At 35.6% G+C, this 21,715-nt stretch overlaps 1 protein-coding gene across 1 annotated transcript in view; it reads right to left on the bottom strand.

Annotated features, from left to right (window-relative positions):
- MDGA2 (MAM domain containing glycosylphosphatidylinositol anchor 2) overlaps positions 1 to 21,715 on the bottom strand; it is a gene marked incomplete at its 5' end in the record, with an annotated part of 518,288 nt that overhangs the window by 281,968 nt on the left and 214,605 nt on the right. The window contains one exon of the mRNA XM_019630047.1: positions 5,649 to 5,918. Within this exon, the coding sequence (XP_019485592.1) occupies positions 5,649 to 5,918 (270 nt within the window). The remainder of the gene's footprint in view (positions 1 to 5,648; positions 5,919 to 21,715) is intronic.

The following is a 21,715-nucleotide window of genomic DNA, read 5'->3' as shown; positions in this document are numbered from 1 at the left end:
ACAACCCAGAAAGAATCTCTAGTCAACTTCTGGAAAGGCAAGGATACAGGAAATAGATAAGGATATTAGTTCACTTTGGAGAGGATAGGGGATAGATTATATATTTTTAAAAATGTAGCTAAATTTTGAAAGGTACTATGGTTTAGACAGTGGCCCTGGAACCAGAGTATGTGGATTTTAAATTCCAGGTCTTCTGCTAAAATAAGGCTTATTTGGGGGAAGTTATTTAACTGCTCCCTCTTCAGTTTTACTTTTCTTTGAAATGGGAATAAGAATATTTTTCACCTCATGTATATTTTGGAGTGATTAAAAAGTTAATGTACATAGTGTGCCGGGTTGCCTCGTACATAGTAAGTGCTCAGTCAATATTAACTTTATCTAAATGGAATTGGTACAAAGGTTCAAAGTTTTTACTCATAGAAATTTTAAATTATAAGATTTTTTTGTAATAAGCCTAAAGATCATTTTGAAATGTTACTAGTTAGTGCTAATATTTGATCAGTTTCTATTAAATGAGTTCCACACAAATATGTTTAATATTACAATTCAGGTTTTTAAAGAAATCAGTACTTTCATGTGGATAAAATAGAATTAGGTAAATCAAACTTTTCAGAACAGAGGGTTATGATATTCCTGGACGTTACAGTATATTTCTGTGCAGTTAGGAAAGTGTAAATTCATGCCTCACTGAATACATATTGACTTCTCCCATAAAGGTTAAATCTGTTTCAATATTGACATTTATAAAAAAATTCTCCATATTAGGAATCTGACATTATGGCCAACAAAAATAGGCTGGAGTCATTCTAAAATTAAAAGAGCAACGTGTTTACAATGTCACTTTGCAGTGGCCATGGGTTCAAGATAGGGGCTGGTGAAATTAAAAAGAAAAATGGGAAAACAGAGGCATAAATGAGCACTGAGGCAGCATGGGAGTATGACGTGAAAATGTAGTTTGTAGAGTACCCTGCATGTTGTAGTATTAAAACATGCCTGCAGATTATTTGACACTCCTCCCTTCAAGAGGTAGAGATAATGGATCCCACCCAGGAGCCAGGCCCGCTATTATCATTGCCTGGATGACAGACTGTAGTAAGGTCACTGAATGACTTCAGGTCCTGATTAGAAGAGCCCATGCAGCTCTTGAGGCCCTGGCACTAGGAGCCTGTAACTGTCTAGCTACATTGAGGTTGCCATGTGTAGAAATCATGTAAATAAACTAGAGAGAGAGAGAGAGATAGAAAGAGAGAAAGAGAGAGAGAGAGAGAGAGAGAGAAGACAGGAAGCCCAGCTGTTTGAACGTTTTAGTCCAGGCACCAGATATTTAAATAAAGAAGCCTTGAAGAGGATGCCAGCCTCAGCCACCTTCTGAGTGCAATTATATGAGACCCCCCCTGAATGTTCTAGCTGAGCTATTCAACCCCCAGATTTTGGGGTGGCTTGTTATGCCACAATTAAAAATCAGAGCAACGTGGACTTTGAAATGTGCTAGTCATACCACACAGATGTTTAATATGATTTAATAAGTATATGGAATTTCCTTATTTTGCTTAATATCATCTAGTACATACTTAGGCTATTAAAGAGAGCTAGATGTCCAGAAGAAATGTCTAATATAAGCCAGTGGACTTACAAAAGAGATTTTGTTCACTAAACAAAATCTTAAAATTATTGAGTATTTACTACATGCTTAGTATAGTTTTCTATGATCTAGGGACATACCACTGATTAAGACAACAAACAGATAAATTCTTTGTCCCTTGAGTCTCATGACAGAGACAGACAATAAAAAAGAAATAGGTATAAAATAACTCCAGGTCATTATGTGATAAGAAGAAACAATAAATTATGCAAAGGAATTAGGGGTGGGCCATTTAAGATAGGGTAGTCAGGGAAGACAATTCCCAGAAGAGGGTATTTGAAAATTAACATTCCAGGCTGAAAGAACAGCCAACGTTTGAGTCCTGACTTATGAAAAAGGACAAGGACAATGTGTCTAAAGTAGACCAGGTCAGGAGGGGAGGAAAGTGAAATGACGGTGATGAACCTGAATTCCATTTTAGGTGAGATGGTAAGCCACTGGAGGAATTTAATCAGGAGAATGAGGTGATTTCAGTTACCATGTCTCTTGTATAAATGCAACAGAGAGGGTTAGCTGTTGACAAAAATCCATGTCGTCTCATCCCTGGGCACTCTGTGAGAGTACATTTCTCAGCCTTCACATCATTGGGTATAACTGTGTACCTAAGATCTAGCCAATACAATATGGTTGGAACCAATGCATACCTGGCCCATAAAAATCCCCCATGTGTGCTCATTCAAGTCCTTCCCGTTTCCAGCTGAGATGAAAGAAAGGAACACTCTGAGCAACCTGAGTCCCCACAGATTGAAGCTAGCACAGGCACCATCAGCCTGAATGACTGCATGGAGCAGAGCCCCTACTCCTACACCAGCACCCCCCTGCCAACACACACACACACACACACACACACACACACAGAGTCAATCACACCATAATACCACCATCAGTGTTATCAACTAGGAAACACTCTGAACATTTTCATGAAAAACATCTAAAGTGCTTTTTTGTTTTTTGAGTAATTACATGTATGGGTCTATTTGTTAATTCAGCCAGTCTACTTTCTCTACTACCCTGGAAAAACAGCCCCTTTTAAAAGAGAGGCTAGACTGGACAAAAGGATTAATGAAAAGGCCATTTTAATCAACTATGGGAGCTAGACCGATAGTTCACACAAGGGCGGTAACAGCAAATGTGACAAGAGCTGGTCAGGTTTAGAGTACAGTTTGGCGAAAGGCCCAGAAGGACTTACGGATGGATCACATTTAAGAATGTCAGGTAGAAATTCTGAAAATTCTTATAATCTTTCTGTATTCTTGTGAAACTAGGTGATAGAACAGACTTTTCCTGACTCACTTTTCACTGAGAACAGAAGCCACAGAATTCCACAGTGAGTGCAAAGCAGACCCCTTCTCATGCCGAACTTTCAAAGGAAGTAAAAGAAACCATTCCATGAGCCTTGGACTTTATAGACAGCTAAGGGTAGAAACAGGGTCAGAGACCAAATTTGATTAGAGGGATATCTTTGGAGAAAATTGTGCGATGCAGCTTCTAAGCCTAAGGTGGCGGAAAAACCCGCCTATTTCTCATGTCAGTCCTACTGTGGGGTTTCCTATGAGACCAGGTCTCCAGCCCAAACTGGACCCAAGCTGGGCAGGAGGGAAAGTGATGCATCCGAAACAGTGACCAAATGTGTGCTTGTGATTTAAATGTAGTATCGGAGCCTTTATTTCTAAAACCGAGCACAGGGTCATGGGGTCGGCCTGGCTTTTCCTCCTGAAACAGGGGAAGTTTAAGACATTTAATAAAAGTTAGAGCGACTGCATGACACTAAACTACAGTTAATGTCTACATGGAGTGTTATCTACATCATTTTCTTTGAAGTGTTTTTTATTTTTAAAACATCAAATTCAAGTTCAGAAATGTCTCTAGAGTTTTGTGCTTATCTGCACCTTGCGTTCTTATTTTGTCCACCGATATTTCAAATGGGAATGGGAATTCTATGCACAGAATAGCCTTGTGCTTCCTCAGAAAATCTGGTTTATGGATCTTGATTTAATTACAGAAAAGAATGGGGAGAAAATAAACCTAGAGGTCCACCATATCCATGACACAGTTCATCTAAGACACTGCAGAGGTCTACAAATTCAGAAGTCTGGAAAATAATTTCTTTGTATAATACAAAGAAAACCATTTTTCTTTAACTGAATTTCTTGGCCTTTGTGGCAGAAATTAGATGCCTCACATTATTATAGCAGTTTTTTTCCCTCCAGTTTAATCTAGGACCCTTTAACTAAGGCTATTTCTATATTCAGTGAGTTTATATCCATAGTTGATTTTATAAATTATGTAAATGCCACCAGTAATGTAATGTGACTATGCAAATGCATACTTCAGATGAATTAAAGACATACAAAATTATAAATTGCAAAAGCACATGTTTAAGGGCTTTATTTATTTTAGGTAATTTGTGTCAAAGTTGGAAACTGCCCTTTGAAAGAACACAGATGAAAGCTGTTAGATGGGGTGGGAAAGAGCAAATCATGTTCTGAGCATATATTTGCTGCGGGTGAGTTAATGTCCTTTACAAAGGGTGCAGTGCAGACATTTCATGCTGGACATTTTGCCATTTGTACCTGGATTCCATATGGTTGTGGGTGATCCTATGGTCAAACTAGATTTCATCCATCATTTTTCACTAGTGAGTTCCTGTCCTTGAGAAATAATGGAACAAAAGATTCTACTCTACATTCATGACTCTTAAGGATAGTGTTGCAATGTTTTAACTAATCTCATAATTATGACAGCAAGATTTAGTAGCATTATTTCATGGCTTCTTGGGAAAGTAAGTGTTTAAAAACAAACAAATAAAAAGCAGAAATAATAAATATTGGTGAGTTGTACGGTTTTTACTTTCTTTTACAATTTGGGATGGAGGACTGCACAATCGAGTCACTCACTGAGACAAGCCTTAGAAAGAGGCCCATTCTGTCAATACTGATATTTAAAACAGAAAGGTTGATACTTCCATTTGCAGACCTTGTCTTGTTACTCATTTCCATATATTATCCTTTTGTGTTCTTATCTTCCTTCCTTCCTTTCATTTGTCTTCCTGAAGAGTCCTCTTGGGCACATGAATGTCTGTTTTAACTTTAGAGGCATCAGTGTCCATCCTCTGTCCCTAACCCAGGACCTCGCCAAGTAAAGGGAGACATGAAGAAGCAAATGCCCTCCTTACACAGTAACTGTAATCCTCCGAAACACAGAGGTAGTGTCTCGTCTGTATGTGGCACCAGCACAGAGGCTGGTAGCAGCCACACTGAAACATCACTGCTATTATTGACCTACTGACCCATGTTTTACATCAATTCCTCAGATACGTTTTGCCCTTTATTATCTCTAACTTTTTCATGTGTTTCCCTAATCTCAGTCTGTTAAAACTCTGCCCTATGTGTATAAGACCTAGTGCAAATGTCATTAGATATTCCTTAATAATGTGTGCCACAAGTTACTATGTATTTTTAATATTTCCATAGCTTTCGCTTACACTTACCAAACACTGTATCATGTGACTGTTAATTGATGCATTTTATTTTTACTACCTGACAGTAGAATCCTTGAGTACAGCTTAATGTTTTACCAATATCTACATAATCTCACAATTTAAAGCTCTGCTTGTAACAGGGATTCAATAAATGTTTATTAACTTGAAAATGTTAAATTCCTAAACTAATACACAATCTGTATAACAATGTTTAATGCTGTATGCCACAATTGCATTTTAATCTTTTTTTTTCACTAAGAACATATTATAAAAACTATGCCATGGTACCACTAAGAATATGTTTTGAAAACTGTTCAATGTAAACATAAGACATTAGTATTAACATTTAGGAATATTAGGCTCTGTTTACAATTACACATCATTCATTATTTATAAATAATTTCCTATGTATATTCCACATATATGCAATATTTGAGGAAATATTTTTATATCAAACATTATTTGCTTTTTGATAGCCAGGCTCACCCGGAAATCTATGTCGTAACATTCTCTAGGCAAACTTACCTCTTACAATGATGTTGGTGGACTTTTTTGCTGGGTTTCCCACATTATTATTGGCAATGCAGCTGTAAGTACCAGCATCTTCTGAGGTGATGGCAGGTATGGTCAAAGTTCCTCCATTCAAAACAGTCTTTTCAGGCAGAGTCCCAAAGGACCTGACCCAGGTAAGAGAGGGTGCAGGCTCTCCTCCAGTTGTGACACACACTAATGTTATGGCCTCTCCGGGGTTTATAACTATAGGGTCATCCACCAAGAGTTTAATTGACGGAGATGCTAGAAGACATAAAAAAAAGAATATGCATCTATTTAGATCTACTACAAGTAGAATTCAACATTGTGCTTTATATGTATTCAAACAATTAAAATGAAATATTGTTCTTTCCCCAAAATCTTTAATTATCAAATTAAAACCAGATATGATAGTTATAGATCTTAATTATGTGGTATAAACCTGTAGACCTATATTAAGAAGCTTACACATGGAGAGGGGAATTTAATTTTATGTATTCCTGGATTATTGTTCCAAATTAGAATGATAAGAGGAATAAAATTTAAAAATAAAAGCACTTCTCATTTTAGTGCTGATTATGACCTTTTATTTTTTTTGTCATTCCAGGTGTATATAGCCTTGTATTTTCATGGTGAAAATCATCAATTATTTCATTTTTGGATCATTCCGAGGTGAAACGATACATTTGTAACCTGAACACAACTGAGTAACAGATAAAGGCGTAGATCACCCCCATCTTTCCCAAGCAGTGGGCCTGAATTTTTTATCTTAAAAGGAATAAGAAAATCATCTAATTCTATTGCAGTCTCCGTACTTCATCTCTAATTTTTCCATTCACAATAATGTAGGTAGTGAGTTCTCATAACCACTGCTTTAAAACTTAGAAACAAACAAATGAGACCTCAAACATAGTCACCAAACTCTGCCTACCACCACTCTCATGTTTGGGTTATAAAAATCTCCCAAGTGAAAACAAGTCATTTGCAATCTTTCAGATTAAAAAATACAAAAATAAATATCCATACAATAAAATACGCTGTGTTATAGACATTTCTTCAAACGCTCAATATAGAAACTTCACAAAACCTAGGTTTTTTTCTGCTTCCACGAAAGTGTCAGCTTATGTAATGCATCCCTAAAGAAGAACAAGGGGGATGTATGATGCTAGTGTTTGAGTTCACATATTCAGAAATATTTTATGTAAAAGATAAAATTGTATTGCATGACATAAATCCATATTAGAAACATTTAAGGTGTTCGATTGGCTTTTTTTTTAATTTATTAACTTCAGCTTAGAGTTGCATAATGTTTTTCTCAGAGTAAAAAGGTAAACTCCTTTTGTAGTTCAATATTTTCTGCCTTGTTAAAAAAAAAAAAAGCCAGAACAGAGCTAGAAAACAATTTCATATTATTATTATGGTTCTGTGGGGCAGGCACGGAATGGCTGGCTAACCTTTTAAAACATCATTTTTGCATGTTGGCCCTTCTAACATCATTTTAAGTAATATGGAAGTTTTCAAAGTGTTATAACAGCCCTTCTGAGGAGTTGACTTTAAATTATAATGATTTAGGATTGAAAACCTGTTGTGAAAGTCACATAATAAAAATAATAGGCAAAAGGCACTGCAGCTTGGTAGAAAAGACAGCATCTCAAAGAGTTATTTAGTGTTGTTAAACCGATGGAAGAAATTACTAATTAAAAATTTTGATAATAGATATACTTAATTATTGACATGTTATTATGAAAAAGTAAAATAAATCCTTATGGTGCAATTTGGAATAAACAGTATAATCTTACAAAGGTATTTAATTAAAATGTAATTCTAGAGATTCCATCATTTATATCACATTAATAAAGTGCATTTGTTTTACATCATATTTTAGTAAAAGTTCCAAGGCCTAAGGGCCATTCATAACATGTTAGGACTATGAAAACACACCATGGTAACATTAAGAAATATTTGTGTCTGAAACTGACTTCTATGAATAAGTTGTTTTTCTATTAGATAAACAATACTTACAGAAAAAACTTCAAGAGAATTTCAAAGCTCAAAAACAATACATATACAACATGTCCATTAGTTTACCTATAATGCATTGCAGAACTATATTCACAATCTTATTAAAAACTCCTTTCTTCTCCAAATCTGAATTGAAAAGTATTGTCCAACTTAGTTTTATTGAAGGTGGCATTCATTTTCTCTGATAATCCCTGATATTAAAAATAGTCCAAGCAGACCACACACACAAAAAAATGATTAATGACTTTAAGACTTTAAGAATATTCGTATATATTTTAGTATCAAACTTTTCTATCTTTATGTCTTGAAAAGGTAAAAGGTAAATTGTCATTTTTGTTCTAATGTTTAACTTTTGAGTCTATACATATCAGTTTTTTAAACTAGGAGGCTTTGCTTAAGAACCTTAAAGACATTAGGATTCATCAAAATTAAGTATAAATTATGCCCTAGAGAAAAATATTAAAGTAGGAAATATGTGTATACACATATATTTTTTCTATTATTTAAAATATTTTTAAGAAGAGATTTCTTATTGGAAGGATTCTTTAATAATTTGGGGTATACAAGAGAGTAACTGAAAACACCTCGAGCTAGTGGCTTCCACAGCTCCCATATTTTCCCTTCATATCACATTGTAAAACATTAGCCAGGCTACCACTACTGCTCTTCAGACAGAAGTGAGGGCCATGATTTCATTCTCTCAAGTACGGCGTGATGGTTGAGTGGTAAGAGACACCTAGGCTCCAACTTGCTTGTGCTATTATTTAATAACTGCTTGAATACGGAAAAGTTCTTTCATTCCTGAGTGCCTCGGTTTTCCATGATTGAAATAGAGGAAAATAATTGTTAACTATTTTGGTTGGCTTACAATAAATAGCATATAGTACAACTAAAAAACTGTTTTATTTTGTCATTTTTTTTATTACCACCCATGTTGCATGGTCCAGTTCTTGGCACATTGTGGGTGCTGAATAAATATTAGTAAGGCAAATCAATAAATGGGCAAATAAATAAATGAGTGACTGGTGTAAAAATTTAGTCACTATAAAATGTAATTATTCTATTTTACCCTGATGCATATAGCAGAGACCATTTTGACTATTTTGACTTTTGCAGGTCCTATACAGTATCATATAAAACATATTTAAAAACACCCACACATTTTGAAGAAAGATAATTCAACATTTATTAATTTTGTTTTGTAACGTTTTTATTTGTAAGTTAAAAATATTTTCATGACCTAGCTTTTCAAGATCTAACTTAGGGCCTTTAAAAGCTGAAAGGAAAAGGAATTATCTGTATCATCTCCACTTTGCAAGTGAATGCTACTTTTTCAGCGTCCTGACACTGTCCAGTCGCCCTGAGTTCATGCTTTATAAGCTTCTTCTTCAGCTTCCTCTTCTATATAGGCATATTGGAAATGAAGAAAGATAAATCTCATTGCACTAAATTGTATATGTACCTGAGTGTTTAGTAAATGTCTATTGCATGTGTTGATCAAATTGTCCCATTGCTACATAAGTATAACTATGTAAGACCTAATAAAGATCGGGGCTTCCCTTCTTATCATGAGAAGAGTGTGTTGTTCTAAAACATGTTGCAGGATCTAGACATCTGTTGATTCTTCACAGCAATATGTGAGAGACAGATTACTATTTTAAGCACATTTTTAAGTAAGAAAGAAATGAAACATAAAGTTTGAAAGTGAACAAGAGAAACACTGAATGGACAGTAATTTTTATTTGGGATTTTCATCAAACCAAAAATGAAAAGTAGAAAAATGGTGAAATACATAAAGCAAACATAGGAAATCTTTCAAATTAAAAGAGAAATCAGATTATTTTAAACATAGTTTATATTTATTGCCAAAATATGGCTCAATTCACATAAAAATAATTCCAACTAAGCCTGCTTTTTAACATAGCACACACATAGATATATACATCACCAGCTATAAACATTTTGTAGGTACACAGTGCTTATAAATAACTGAGGTGTCAGCCACACTTTCAGAATGATAAATCTTGCCAGCACTTAATGATGGAAGGCATGGGTCACCATAGCAGTTGTCATGGAGACTTGACAACCTGTTTCTCTTCAAGAAGATATGCCAACAATTTATCCTTCTCCATGTGCTTGTGTATGGAAATACAGATAGATAGATAGACAGATGATAGATGATAGATAGATAGATAGATAGATAGATAGATAGATAGATGATAGATATCTGTGTATGGATATACAGATAGATAGATGATAGATAGGTAGATAGATAGATGATAGATAGATAGATAGATAGATAGATAGATAGATAGATAGATAGATAGATAGATAGATACACAGGCAGGCTATTAGCAATGGTTCTGGAAGAGATGTGATGGAGTAGGATGAAAAAGAGGGTGAAAGGGAAAAGAAAGAGAGGAAAAGCCAATCTGTTGTTTCTAGTTTCCAAAATCCTAAACCCAGTAATTCCCATATGGAACATGTATTTTAGGAACTATCTCTGAGAAAGGGAACTCTTACCATGTTCCCTTCAGCTCCTTCCCTCCTGAAAAACAAACAAACAAAAAAACAAAGTTCTTGGGCTGAGCAGCAGATAACTTCAGTGGGACTAAGACAGAGAGACTTCCACACCAAATCCCAAACATTTGAATATTGAAGAGCAGAGAGGACCTATGTGCCCTGGTTTAAGGTCACTGAATGTGACTAGCTAGACATACAAGGATAGAGTCTCATGGAGAAGCTCTACACTTCAGTCGAACAGCTCCCAGCCCTACAATGGTGGGCTGGAGGGGAGGAGAGACCTGCCAGACTGAATGTGCCAAGGCAACAGGAACCATGGAGGTCTCAGCTGATGCACGACTATCAAAAGACTCAGACCTAACACCCCACACTTTGGTACAATACAGCACCTCGTAGAATTTAAACAAAATCTGATGGAATTGGCAAGTCCACATTGAGTGAGACCAGTTTTCTAAAATCATGGCAGAATAGATAGTTAAAATAAAAATGAAGTTGAATTATAAATAAGAAAAGATACATTTCTTCAAACCTGAGTTTGTACCCTGGGATTCATGCCCACTACAAATTTTAGTGAGTCAGTTCCTCATAAGGTCCTCTGGATGTGTGAGATAAAGATTTAGTTTGGGGTTAATTAAGAATATATTCCTCAGGAAGAATTTTAGCTGAGATCAATGACTTCTTGGGTGTTTTGTTTTCACTGCTACCTAACATAATAGCTTGTTGAAGAGAAACATGGTTTTAAAAAATTGAAAACAATGCAGTGCTAATCATCTTCATATTCTGAGAGAATTTGACCCTCCATGAATCTGGGACTTTTAATTTTTAAAGAGAGTCTAGTTTTCTACCCCAGACTCTGATTCAATTGGTATGAAACAGTTAACTACTATAAAAAGGTGTCAGTTGCCTTGAGTTAGAGGTAGTCAAGGTGTCTCCTTAAAAGCAACTAATCTGAGTATTAGAAAGAAAGTGAGTCATAGGAAAAATCATGAGGAATGGGAAACAGAAAAAATAACCAAAACACAAAACAAAACCCAGAATGTACTCCAATAAAAAAATCCTCACATAGAATGGTATCTGTCTTAGTTGGCATTCCCCCCAAACGCAGGTCCTGATATAAGTAGTGAGTCTGAGTGGAGACCCCAGGAAGCATTTTGAAGGAGCAGAGAAGGGAGACAGGAAAAGAAGAAAAGTCAGGAAAGGAGCACTAATGAATGGGTTGTCACTGTGGGGAACCCAGCTCCCTGCTGCTGGGAACCCTCTAAGAGGCTGTTATATAGAACACACTTCAGACCTTCCCTTCTGAAGAGCAAGGGGGCTGGGCAGCGTGTTTATCTGCCAACTCTCCTCCCTCATTAGTAGAGAAGTTTATTCTGTGGGTCTTAACTTCCCAAACTCATGCTTTGGCTGACCACATCACTGAGTCCAGAAAGTCCTCAGACAGAAGGATATTAAATATGGAATCTATCAAAAGAAACTATAGTAACCTCCGGAACATGCTAAGAGGAGAGGACAGCACACACAGTGTCTGCTAAGACGTCCTTTCTAGATAAATTCAATGATCAATAGCCGGCTGCTAGCAGATAATATAAAAAGGATTAAGAAAGAAAGAACAAGGAAGGAACAAGTGGTGATTAGGGGACCTTTATCCATCAGGAGACAGGCACAAAATGAAATAAATAAGAGCATGACCATGGGGCCAGCTGAGAAGCGTGTTGGTTAAATGCTGGCTTGGGACACCAGCTCTGAGCAGCAGGGTCCCAGTTAGGATCCCACATGAGGGCCAGTGACACTGCCCTCTACAGCTAAGATGGTGAACAACAGCTCGACCTGGAGCTGGGCTGCTGTGAGTCGCCGGCAGCCAGCATGAGCAGCTGGAAGCTGGTGTGAGCTGCCAAGAGCCGCTGTGAGCGGCCGTCCAGTGGCCGGCTACCGATCTGCCTTGCCCGGGAAGAGCACAATGATAATATCAACATGGGCCAGTGAAGCAACGTCCTCCACAACTAGACTGAAGAACAAAATGACAGCAACTTGTCTGTTTCCCTTCTCTGATTCCCCAGTGCTGTTCCCCTCCCCCAAATCCCCAATAAAATCTTTAAAAAAGAAATAAATAAGAGCATGGTATGAATTAAGGATGTGTGTGTGTGTGTGTGTATATATATATATATATATATATATATATATATATATATATATATATATATATATATATATATATATTTCTGCTTCTGTTCCATGATGCTACATCTTTTTAAACTAGAAAATTTACAAATGACAGACAAACCAAGGCCAGCTTCTACATAGACAGACATGCTTAAGCTGTGCTTACAGATTCAAGAAACAGAAAAAACTTTTTCTTGGAAGAACGAGTCACTTCACTGACATATAGGAATCATTACATTTCCATGTATTTCATTAAAATCCATTTTCAACACACATTTCATTGAATACAGGTAGCAGTGAACATTTCACATAATAAAAATGAGAGACTATATTAGAAGTTGATTTGAAAACTCAAAATATTCTGCCCATTTAGTTGAGGTTATTATTCAAATATTATCATTACTGACATATTGATTGATTCTCCTGAAACCCAGGAATGATATCATATTTGGAAATTCTATTTAAAACAATGCTCCAGGATATGGCAGTATTTGAAATAGTATTCATAAATAGGCTCTAATGCAAGAGCAAACTTTCCTACAGATACTGAAACCAACATGCATTTTTCATTATTTTAATATTCACAGGACAGATATTTCTGAAAATTATTGAGAAGGCAGAGTAAGAGTGTCCCTTCATGGAAAATCACACACAAGTCTACTAAAAGTGGCCTACTTCATAATACTGTGCATTCTAAACAAGTGGTTCCTTGAATGGGTTTTGTTTGGTTGGCACAATATCTTGTATTGTTGTTGTTGTTATTTTTAGGAATGAATATCTTTAAGGTATGTCTCGTTCCCTTTAGCACAACATATTTCAACACATTCATTCATTCATCCCTCATACTATTTACTGAGCACCTAATATGTATTGGGCTCTCTGATAGAATGTGGGATGTATCAGTGAACAAAACAGACAAAGAATCCCTGCACTCAGAAGCTTACATCCCCGCTGAAAGAGAACACGCCTCCTGCTCGTGATTCCCATTGTCTTAGGTCAATTCACATATTTATATCACCTGTCTGTTCTCTGAAGCCATGGCTCTTTATGATCTCCGAGCACGATGTTTATGCCATCAGAGTACAATGAGTAAAAAATTTGCCAAAAGATATTTCAATGAAATGAGACTTTACAAAATATAACACGAATCGTTTACATTTTAATCTAGTCATTGAACAAGATAAATGGAAAAACTAGAAACGGAATTAGTGTTCTAAGATGAGCAAAAGATAATAAACTCAAAATTTATTTCCATTAGTAAACTATGCCAATAGTTGGGGTGCTAATAATTCAGGGCCTGAAAAGTCTTCATAAACATTGGAAAAATATGATGAAGAAGAAAAACTTAACACCACATATATCTCCCACTCTTGACAAAAAAACCCTTACTGTTCTTGCCAACAGGTGAAAACTTGGCAAAATTTGGTCTCATTCACATTTACAAGAACCTAAGCATCAATATGCTGCTGCAGCCAAATCCCAAAGGGTCATTACTCATGGAGACAAAATACAAGCTAAGTACTTCTGACTACAGAATTTGTTGTCCATGAACTTGTCCTGTTCTTTATAGAAGATACTAGGTATTTAGAAATAGTGCCAGTTTACAAAGATGTTCTCTTCATAAGATCATCAGAGCATGAACTTATAGTCCTGATGCCTGGTATTTTCCACCAATGCTTATCCACCTCATAAAGTAGTAGTCAAGCACTATTACCATGCTCAAATGTCAATATCAGGTATTCACCAAATTTCTAGATTTTTTTTTTAAGTAAAGTGTATTTGGGTGACAATGATTAGTAAAGATACATAGTTTTTGAGGATACAATCCTGTAATACATCATTTATATATCACATTGTGTGTTCATCACCCAGAGTCAGTTCTCTTTCTGTCACCATATATTTGATCCCATTTACCCTCATCTACCACCCTGTTCCCCCCTTACCTCTAATAACCACTAAACTGTTGTCTGAGTCTATGAATTTTTGTTTCATTATTTGTCTTGTGGTATATACACACAATGGAGTACTATTCTGCCATAAGGAAAGATGAAATAGTGCCATTTGCGACAACATAGATGGATCTTGAGATTATTGTGCTAAACAAAATAAGTCAGACAGGAAAAGTCAAGAACCATATGATTTCACTGATATGTGGGATATAAAACAAATTCCTAGTTTTTTGACCAAACTGATTGAGTTGCATTCTCCATTGCATAAACATAGCTGCTTATAATTGCACCCCCCTCCATTAGAACATTTCCTCCTATCCTTTCATTATGAAATATTTAGGAATAGGACATTAGGGTGAAGAAGGTGATGTTTTTCATACTTGTACCAACAGTATCCAGAATAGAATCTGGCAAAGAATTAGAAGCTCAATAAAGTCTTATCGAATAAAAGAACGTTGAATGTAAAGATTAGAGGACTGAAACATCACCTAGGCCCTGATTATTCACCATAAACTTAACCAAAGAAAAAAAAATCAATGTGAAAGAATGTGACGTTTGACTCAGGATTTCACGAGCCATTCATTGAAAAATACTAGTTACGACAATCTGCCAATTCTTTCATTGTTCAACCCATCTAAACCTAGCCATGTTTTATATTACTACCAGGTGATGACAGCATTTCTCTATCAACATTTATTACACCAGTCATATAACAAAAATGTGGCATATGATTTACACTTCTTTGTACTTAATTCTTTGCTCAGTTATAACACTCACATTAGTATTAATAAACCATGTGATTAAGCCAAATTATGTCCCTGAAACCAAAATAAAGAGCACGTGGCCTTTGGTATAAGAGGACCAGTATGTCTCAATATGAACTTTAAAAAATCAGTCAATATTTAAGGCTCTTCTGTAAGAGTGATATAGTGCAACAGCAGAAGAGATAAAGACATCACATCGAGGAATACTTGGTGTTGACCTTGCAACTATACTTCTTGACATCCGACGAGAGTGGCAAAGCAAACAAAACAATAATTGTGCTCTGGCCACCACAGCTGCTGAAATGGAGGCAGCTTGTGTTGCTGCAGCCAGTGTTATAACGCAGAGGGATCAATGTAAAAAGATACTCTCTTATTGGTTGCTCTCTTACTGGTCTGATAAAGATTAGTTCGTTTGTTTGTTTTCTTTTTATTATACATCCTGGGGACACTGTATTATAGTGTTATATGTTGAATCTATTTATAATTCCATGAGGTCAGACAATTAAGTTCATGAACTTGTTGCAAGGATATTGCTAACCTTATTTTGACATCAGAGAGATTATTCATTATGAATTTGTACCAACTGCACAAACAGTTAACCAAATTTACTATTTGGAAGTGCTGAAAAGGCTGTGTGAAAAAGTTAGATGACCTGAACTTTACACCCACAATTCATGGCTCTTGAATCACAACAATGCACCAGCTCACATAGCACTGTCTGTGAGGGAGTTTTTAGCCAGTAAACAAATAATTGTATTGGCACACCCTCCCTACTCACCTAATATGGCCCCCCATGACTTCTTTCTTTACCCAAAAATAAAGGAAATACAGAAAGGAAGACATTTTGATGACATTCAGAACATCAAGGGTAATAATATGATGACAGCTCTGATGGCCATTCCAGAAAAAGAGTTCTAAAATTGCTTTGAAGAGTAGACTATGCACTGGCATCGGTGCATAGCTTCCCAAGGGGAGTACTTTGAAGGTGACCATAGTGATATTCAGCAATGGGGTATGTAGCACTTTTCCTAGGATGAGTTTGTGAACTTAATTGTCAGACCTCATATAACATTTTATAGTAATTTTGGCTAAGGGTGCTTTGTAGCTAATCTTAAAGAATGATGCTGAATAGATTTAATTCTGCTGGGTCTCTGTTTGCTCTTCTAAACATCAAAGGGACTCTGTTAGTTTCTAAAGGACTCCCTAGATCAAATTTCTACCTTCACTAGGAAAACACCTGGTCATATAGTCTCCTAATCTTATGACACAACTTACTCAGGTTATTCCAATGTTTAAGTTGGTTCCAAGATAAAACAAAGATTAGGAAGCGCATTGGGAACTTAATTAGCCATGTCACTGAGAGCAACAAAATAAATTGATTGCAAATACAGTAATACACCTATTTTAAGAAAAAAATATTAATTCAACATATGTATATTGTTACAACTGTGTATCAGGCTGTGTTCTAGGCACTGGAGATAATAGAATAAAATAAACAAAAATCCTACCCTTGAGATGTTTGCAATTAGATGGAGGCAATTATAGTCCTAATACGTGCCTGGCACTCTTTCAAAAGCTTTATGTATATTGACTCACTTAATTGTATGAGATAGGTACTATTACTACCCATTTCTTTTATTACCAACCTGAGGAAAAATTTAGAAAACTTGCCCAAGTTTACATGTAGGGAATGGTGAAGCTGGGATTCTAACCTAGGCAGTCTAGTTTGAGATGGGTATGAAGCATTATAGATAAACTCCAGAGTGAAAATAACTAAAGTCGATCATTTCAAGCTCTAATTGAATTCCTGACAATCTTTATGTCAGAGGAAGAATTAGTGTTACCATCTGTTACTATATTATAAAAACCTGGGAAGGGTAAAAATAAACATGGTTGGCTATTTAGATTTCCAGAAATCTCAACCTTTCAGAACAGAATGCAAAAAAGACATACAAACCTCCTAAGGTCTAATTAAGAAGCCTAAATTCTGAGGTGTCTTTGGAGGAGGTTCTCAGGCCATTGCTCAGGGTGTGTTGCTCCTAATTATACAGCTACCCCTTGGTGTGCTGAGGGATGGGTTCCAGGACCCCCACAGATACCACAATCTGAGGATCCTCAAGTCCCTCAAAGAATGGCACAGTATTTGCATATAACCAAGGCACATCCTCCCAAATACTTGAAGTCATCTGTAGATTACTTATAGTACCTAAGACAATGTCAATGCTATGTAAATAGTTGTTATGGTATTGTTTAGGGAATAATGACAAGAAAAAAAGTCTGTACATGTTCAGTATAGACGCAGCCATTAGAGGCCTAACTACATAGTACATGTCAGCAGCAATGTAACATTTTTAAAAAATTATTTTCAATCCCTGGTTGATTGAATCTGGGATGCAGAACCCGCAGTTACAGAGGGCCAACTGTACATAACTATAATGGTGTAATGGGCACAGTTATTTAAATTGTCCGACTTCAGGAGGTAAGGAGGGGAAATTTAAACATGGCAAGGCTTCTTGAGACAGGAAAATGGAGAACAACAATGACAGTTGTCAAGCTACCAGTGAGGGAAAAATGAGAGAAACGCGTGTATTATTTATTATGTGGAATAGTAAGTGTGGTTTCAAAGATAAACTACTAAACAAGTGTCCATGTCTTTCAGCTGTCATCCCCAAAATGTCAGATTAGACAAGCATAATTTTAAAAAAGTATGAAAAGAAGTAATACATTCATATATATATGTATATATGAATGTATTAGTAGTAAGATGCGGGGGAGAGAGAGAGAGAGAGAGAGAGAGAGAGAGAGAGAGAGAGAGAGAGCTTTCTGATGATGCATCTAAAGTATGCTATAAAATTTTACTAATACTACTATGTGAAGGATAAAAGTGGTCACATTTTACTGAATACAAAACGCTGGACCAAAAGTCAAATAAAAGAAGTCAAAGCATGCAAATTATACAAACATTTATATTAACACACTTGGACATAATAATGATTATTTATTTTCTATCCTAGAAGTAGTTCTATAAAATAGAATAGAAATGTCATACCTTGGTTGCCTGAATTGGGTCACAACCCAGGTAAGTACAGGGTCATGAGTACCTCAGCCCTTACCAAGGATCTGTTTCCAATCTCATAGCTGGGATTTCTGTTCTCACCTCCAACAGATATGTGGGCATTTGAAGATGTTAGAACGAGGACTCTAATTCTAGGATGTGAGGGTGCCTCAGTCAATTAAGTCCTGCCATTTTGTCGCAAATAGCACTATTTTATCTTTTTTTATGGATGGATCTTGAGATTATTATGCTAAGCAAAATAAGTCAGACAGAAAAAGTCGAGAACTACATGATTTCACAGATATGTGAGATATAAAACTGAAAGCAACAAAGGGACAAAACAAACAAAGAAAGAAACAAAAACTCATAGACACAGACAATAGTTTAGTGGTTACCAGAGGGTAAGTGTGGAGGACAGCGGTAAAAGAAGGTAAATGGGATGAAATATATGGTGATGGAAAGAGAACTGACTCTGGGTGGTGAGCACACAATGTGATATATAGATGATGCGTTACAGAATTGTACACTTGAAACCTATGTATTTTTACTATCCACTGTTACCCCAATAAATGTTAATAATAATAATAATGATAATAATAATAATTATATCCTGCCTTGGGAAATAAAAAATAGATTTTGTTTTATAAGGGGCTAAATATTCGTATGTTTTGAGCAGATGTTTTCCTTTTAAGTTCAGATATATAAAGTACTTTTTACTCATCTTTATATTGATATTCCTTCCCTACGATTAATTAAAATAAAATAAAATTTAAAAAGGAAAAGAAAGGCAGAGAAAGAATTAGATCATGATTTTCTTAAAAGAAAAAAAAATGTGCCAAAACACAGGATTTGATTCCAAGTTTTGTGTGTGGTTAACAGCCAATTGGCTGGACTGAATTACAAAGCCATAAATCATTGTTTACCCTGGAGAAAAATGACAATTTTAAACTACAGACTTTATCGTAGGTGTCACTATGGTGTCATGTTGACATACTGTAAATATTCGCTGCTGCTTAATGCTATTATTACAGGTCTAATTTCAACAAGAGTCAGTTCAAGTCTACTAAACCAGCTACATTTCTTATCTTGGGATTTCAGACATCAGAGAACATTTGAATACATTATTGCCATATTCTAGGACAATGCTGCTACATGATAAGAGAGGTATTTGTTTTTTTAAGATAATACTGTAATGTAACATATGTAGAGAAGCTAAATAAGCAGCACAAAATGGAAAGTTACTTAAGGGAAGATTAAAAGCCAATAAATACTTTTTAAATACTGTTTTAATATGAAAGATAAAATATTGACTAAATCACCTCTGAATTCAATTCTTCTCTACACATAAAAAATGCATGTATTAAGGTCCTGCTAATATTTTATTTCTCAAAGCTACTGAAAAATATAGCATTCACATTCTAGTTCTGATATTTTCAATACAGATTGCGGTAAATGCACATTTCTCCATTTTACATGATTCATATGCACTGCTGAAATATCTTTGCAGCGGAAACAAATACTTAAACCATTTGTTTTCAATGTTGAATCAATTTTTGTTTTTCTTCAAACTCTTAATATTTCTATGTATCGATTGGCCTATTTAACTTCCCAGTGACTTTAGAATTAAATCCATATTACATATTCTTTGGCTGTGGAGCTGTATTTGTGTAATAATGCTTTTCTAGACCTGTATTCATATTTAACACTTGGTGAAACACACAAACCAATGTTTAGCACACACCACGGCACATTCCCTGAATTTTCAATTTCCCTGAAGTGCAATATCATGTATTTGTACAGTCTATAGTGTCATAATTCTACATGACATCTCATCAGGTTGCTGATATAATGAAGTAAACATTATTGTTAAAATTTCACGTGAAAATATTTGTGTACTTATAGTTCCAAAATGAAAAAGACATGAACATTACAATTTTCATCAGACTGAGCTAAATTTAAAATTAAAAAACAACACACAATATGGCAGGACCTTAGTTATTAAGCATTCCTGATCAAGGTCAAGAGAATTAGAGAAGTACAAGAATAGGAGTTTCGTTTCCTTTCCTCCTTTTTGTTCCTTCTAGGCAATTGTTTAGTGAATTCAATTCTAGAGAAATATAATAAGAACCCATATTATGTTGCTTATTTTCCCAATAGTTTTGTTCATTTATTTTCTGTTGTGCCAAACGTTTTCTCTCTTCACTTTGGAAACATAGGTTTTGATTTGCACTTAATACATGACAATCATTTTGAAGGAATCTCTTATCTATTATGACCTGTTAGGGCAAACTATATGAAATTGTCTCTATTTTACCATTTTAGAACCACAAACTCTTTTCAATAAAATAAAGCAAACTGTGTTGCTGGATTTTGCTAACGGGGTAGCACACTACCAGCCTACTAGTACTGCACTTGTCTGACTAAAACTCCTCCTCATGTTTGGTTGAGCACACTGTTCCGATGCCAAACCAAAGTGAAAATGTAAAGAGTACCTTCATATAACTGCCACATCTATTTATGTCAAAAATTTTATACCTGGTTTCTTGATAATTGCTATTCTTGTCAAATTAGAGTAATGTGTTCCATTCATTGAATATGCATTACACAATGTGTATCAGAAATCAATACTGCTGACTTTACTGCACATTTACTGGATAGGACGTGATTGAAGGATGCAGTCAATAATGTTTAAGGAGTACAATGTAGCAACTAAAGCAGAGTGACTAAAAGGAGCTGACAGAAAGAAATGCTGTTCAAAACACAAGCTAAAGCATATTAGAAAACAATTGGACACACCTGATTCCTATAGCAATAGAACAGCAGCAAGAAAATCAAGAAGAGTATGTTGTTATCAGAAAAAAAGTGTGGCTCTCAGAACAGGCTTTGCAGAAAATGGAAATGGAGGGAACAGTTGAAAGCATTGGATGCTTTGGAAATAACTGCAACGGCTCCAAACTGAAAGAGCATGCTGCGTCTGACTTCCAGTCAGAGGGCTGATGGTAATGCATTTCTGATCCTCTGCCTATCCATTAGTTCCTAGCCCACCAATTTTCTCTCTCCTGCTGGTCCCTGGGACAATATGCTAGACATTCTGCTCCTTCTATATGGACACCACATAGAGTTCCTTTTTAAAAAACTTAATTAAAAACCCTCATGAACCAATGTGGATCCTTTAAATGATGGCTACTTGTAAGTCACAGGACTGTATGATACTAACAACGACCACACGACTAATCTTAGCCACAACATGTGGTATTAAGTCCTATGAGTCACATGGCTAAGGTCAGAGGATGCCTTGAAAACACAAATATTTTCACATGAAGTTTTAACAATAATGTTTATTTCATTATATCAAAATGTCAGGGGAAGAAACCATACTTTTATGGACACTCAAAAGAAAGCTGTTTGTATTTTTTTGCCTGCCCTTTAAATTGAAAAATGTATTTGACAAGTGTTCTCTGATGAGATAATCAATTTCTATTTTCCTAATCATTTCTTTTTAAATTTACATTTATCTGGTACTGATTAGTATGCATGATTTGAAAAAAGGCTAAGAACAGAAATTGTTTGGACTTTTTCATTATGGAA

The sequence above is a fragment of the Hipposideros armiger genome, unplaced genomic scaffold, assembly GCF_001890085.2.
Source record: "Hipposideros armiger isolate ML-2016 unplaced genomic scaffold, ASM189008v1 scaffold_885, whole genome shotgun sequence".
Classification (NCBI taxonomy): Eukaryota; Metazoa; Chordata; class Mammalia; order Chiroptera; family Hipposideridae; genus Hipposideros; species Hipposideros armiger.
Note: the sequence above shows the minus strand (reverse complement) of the source record. Positions and strands in the feature narration are given on the sequence as shown.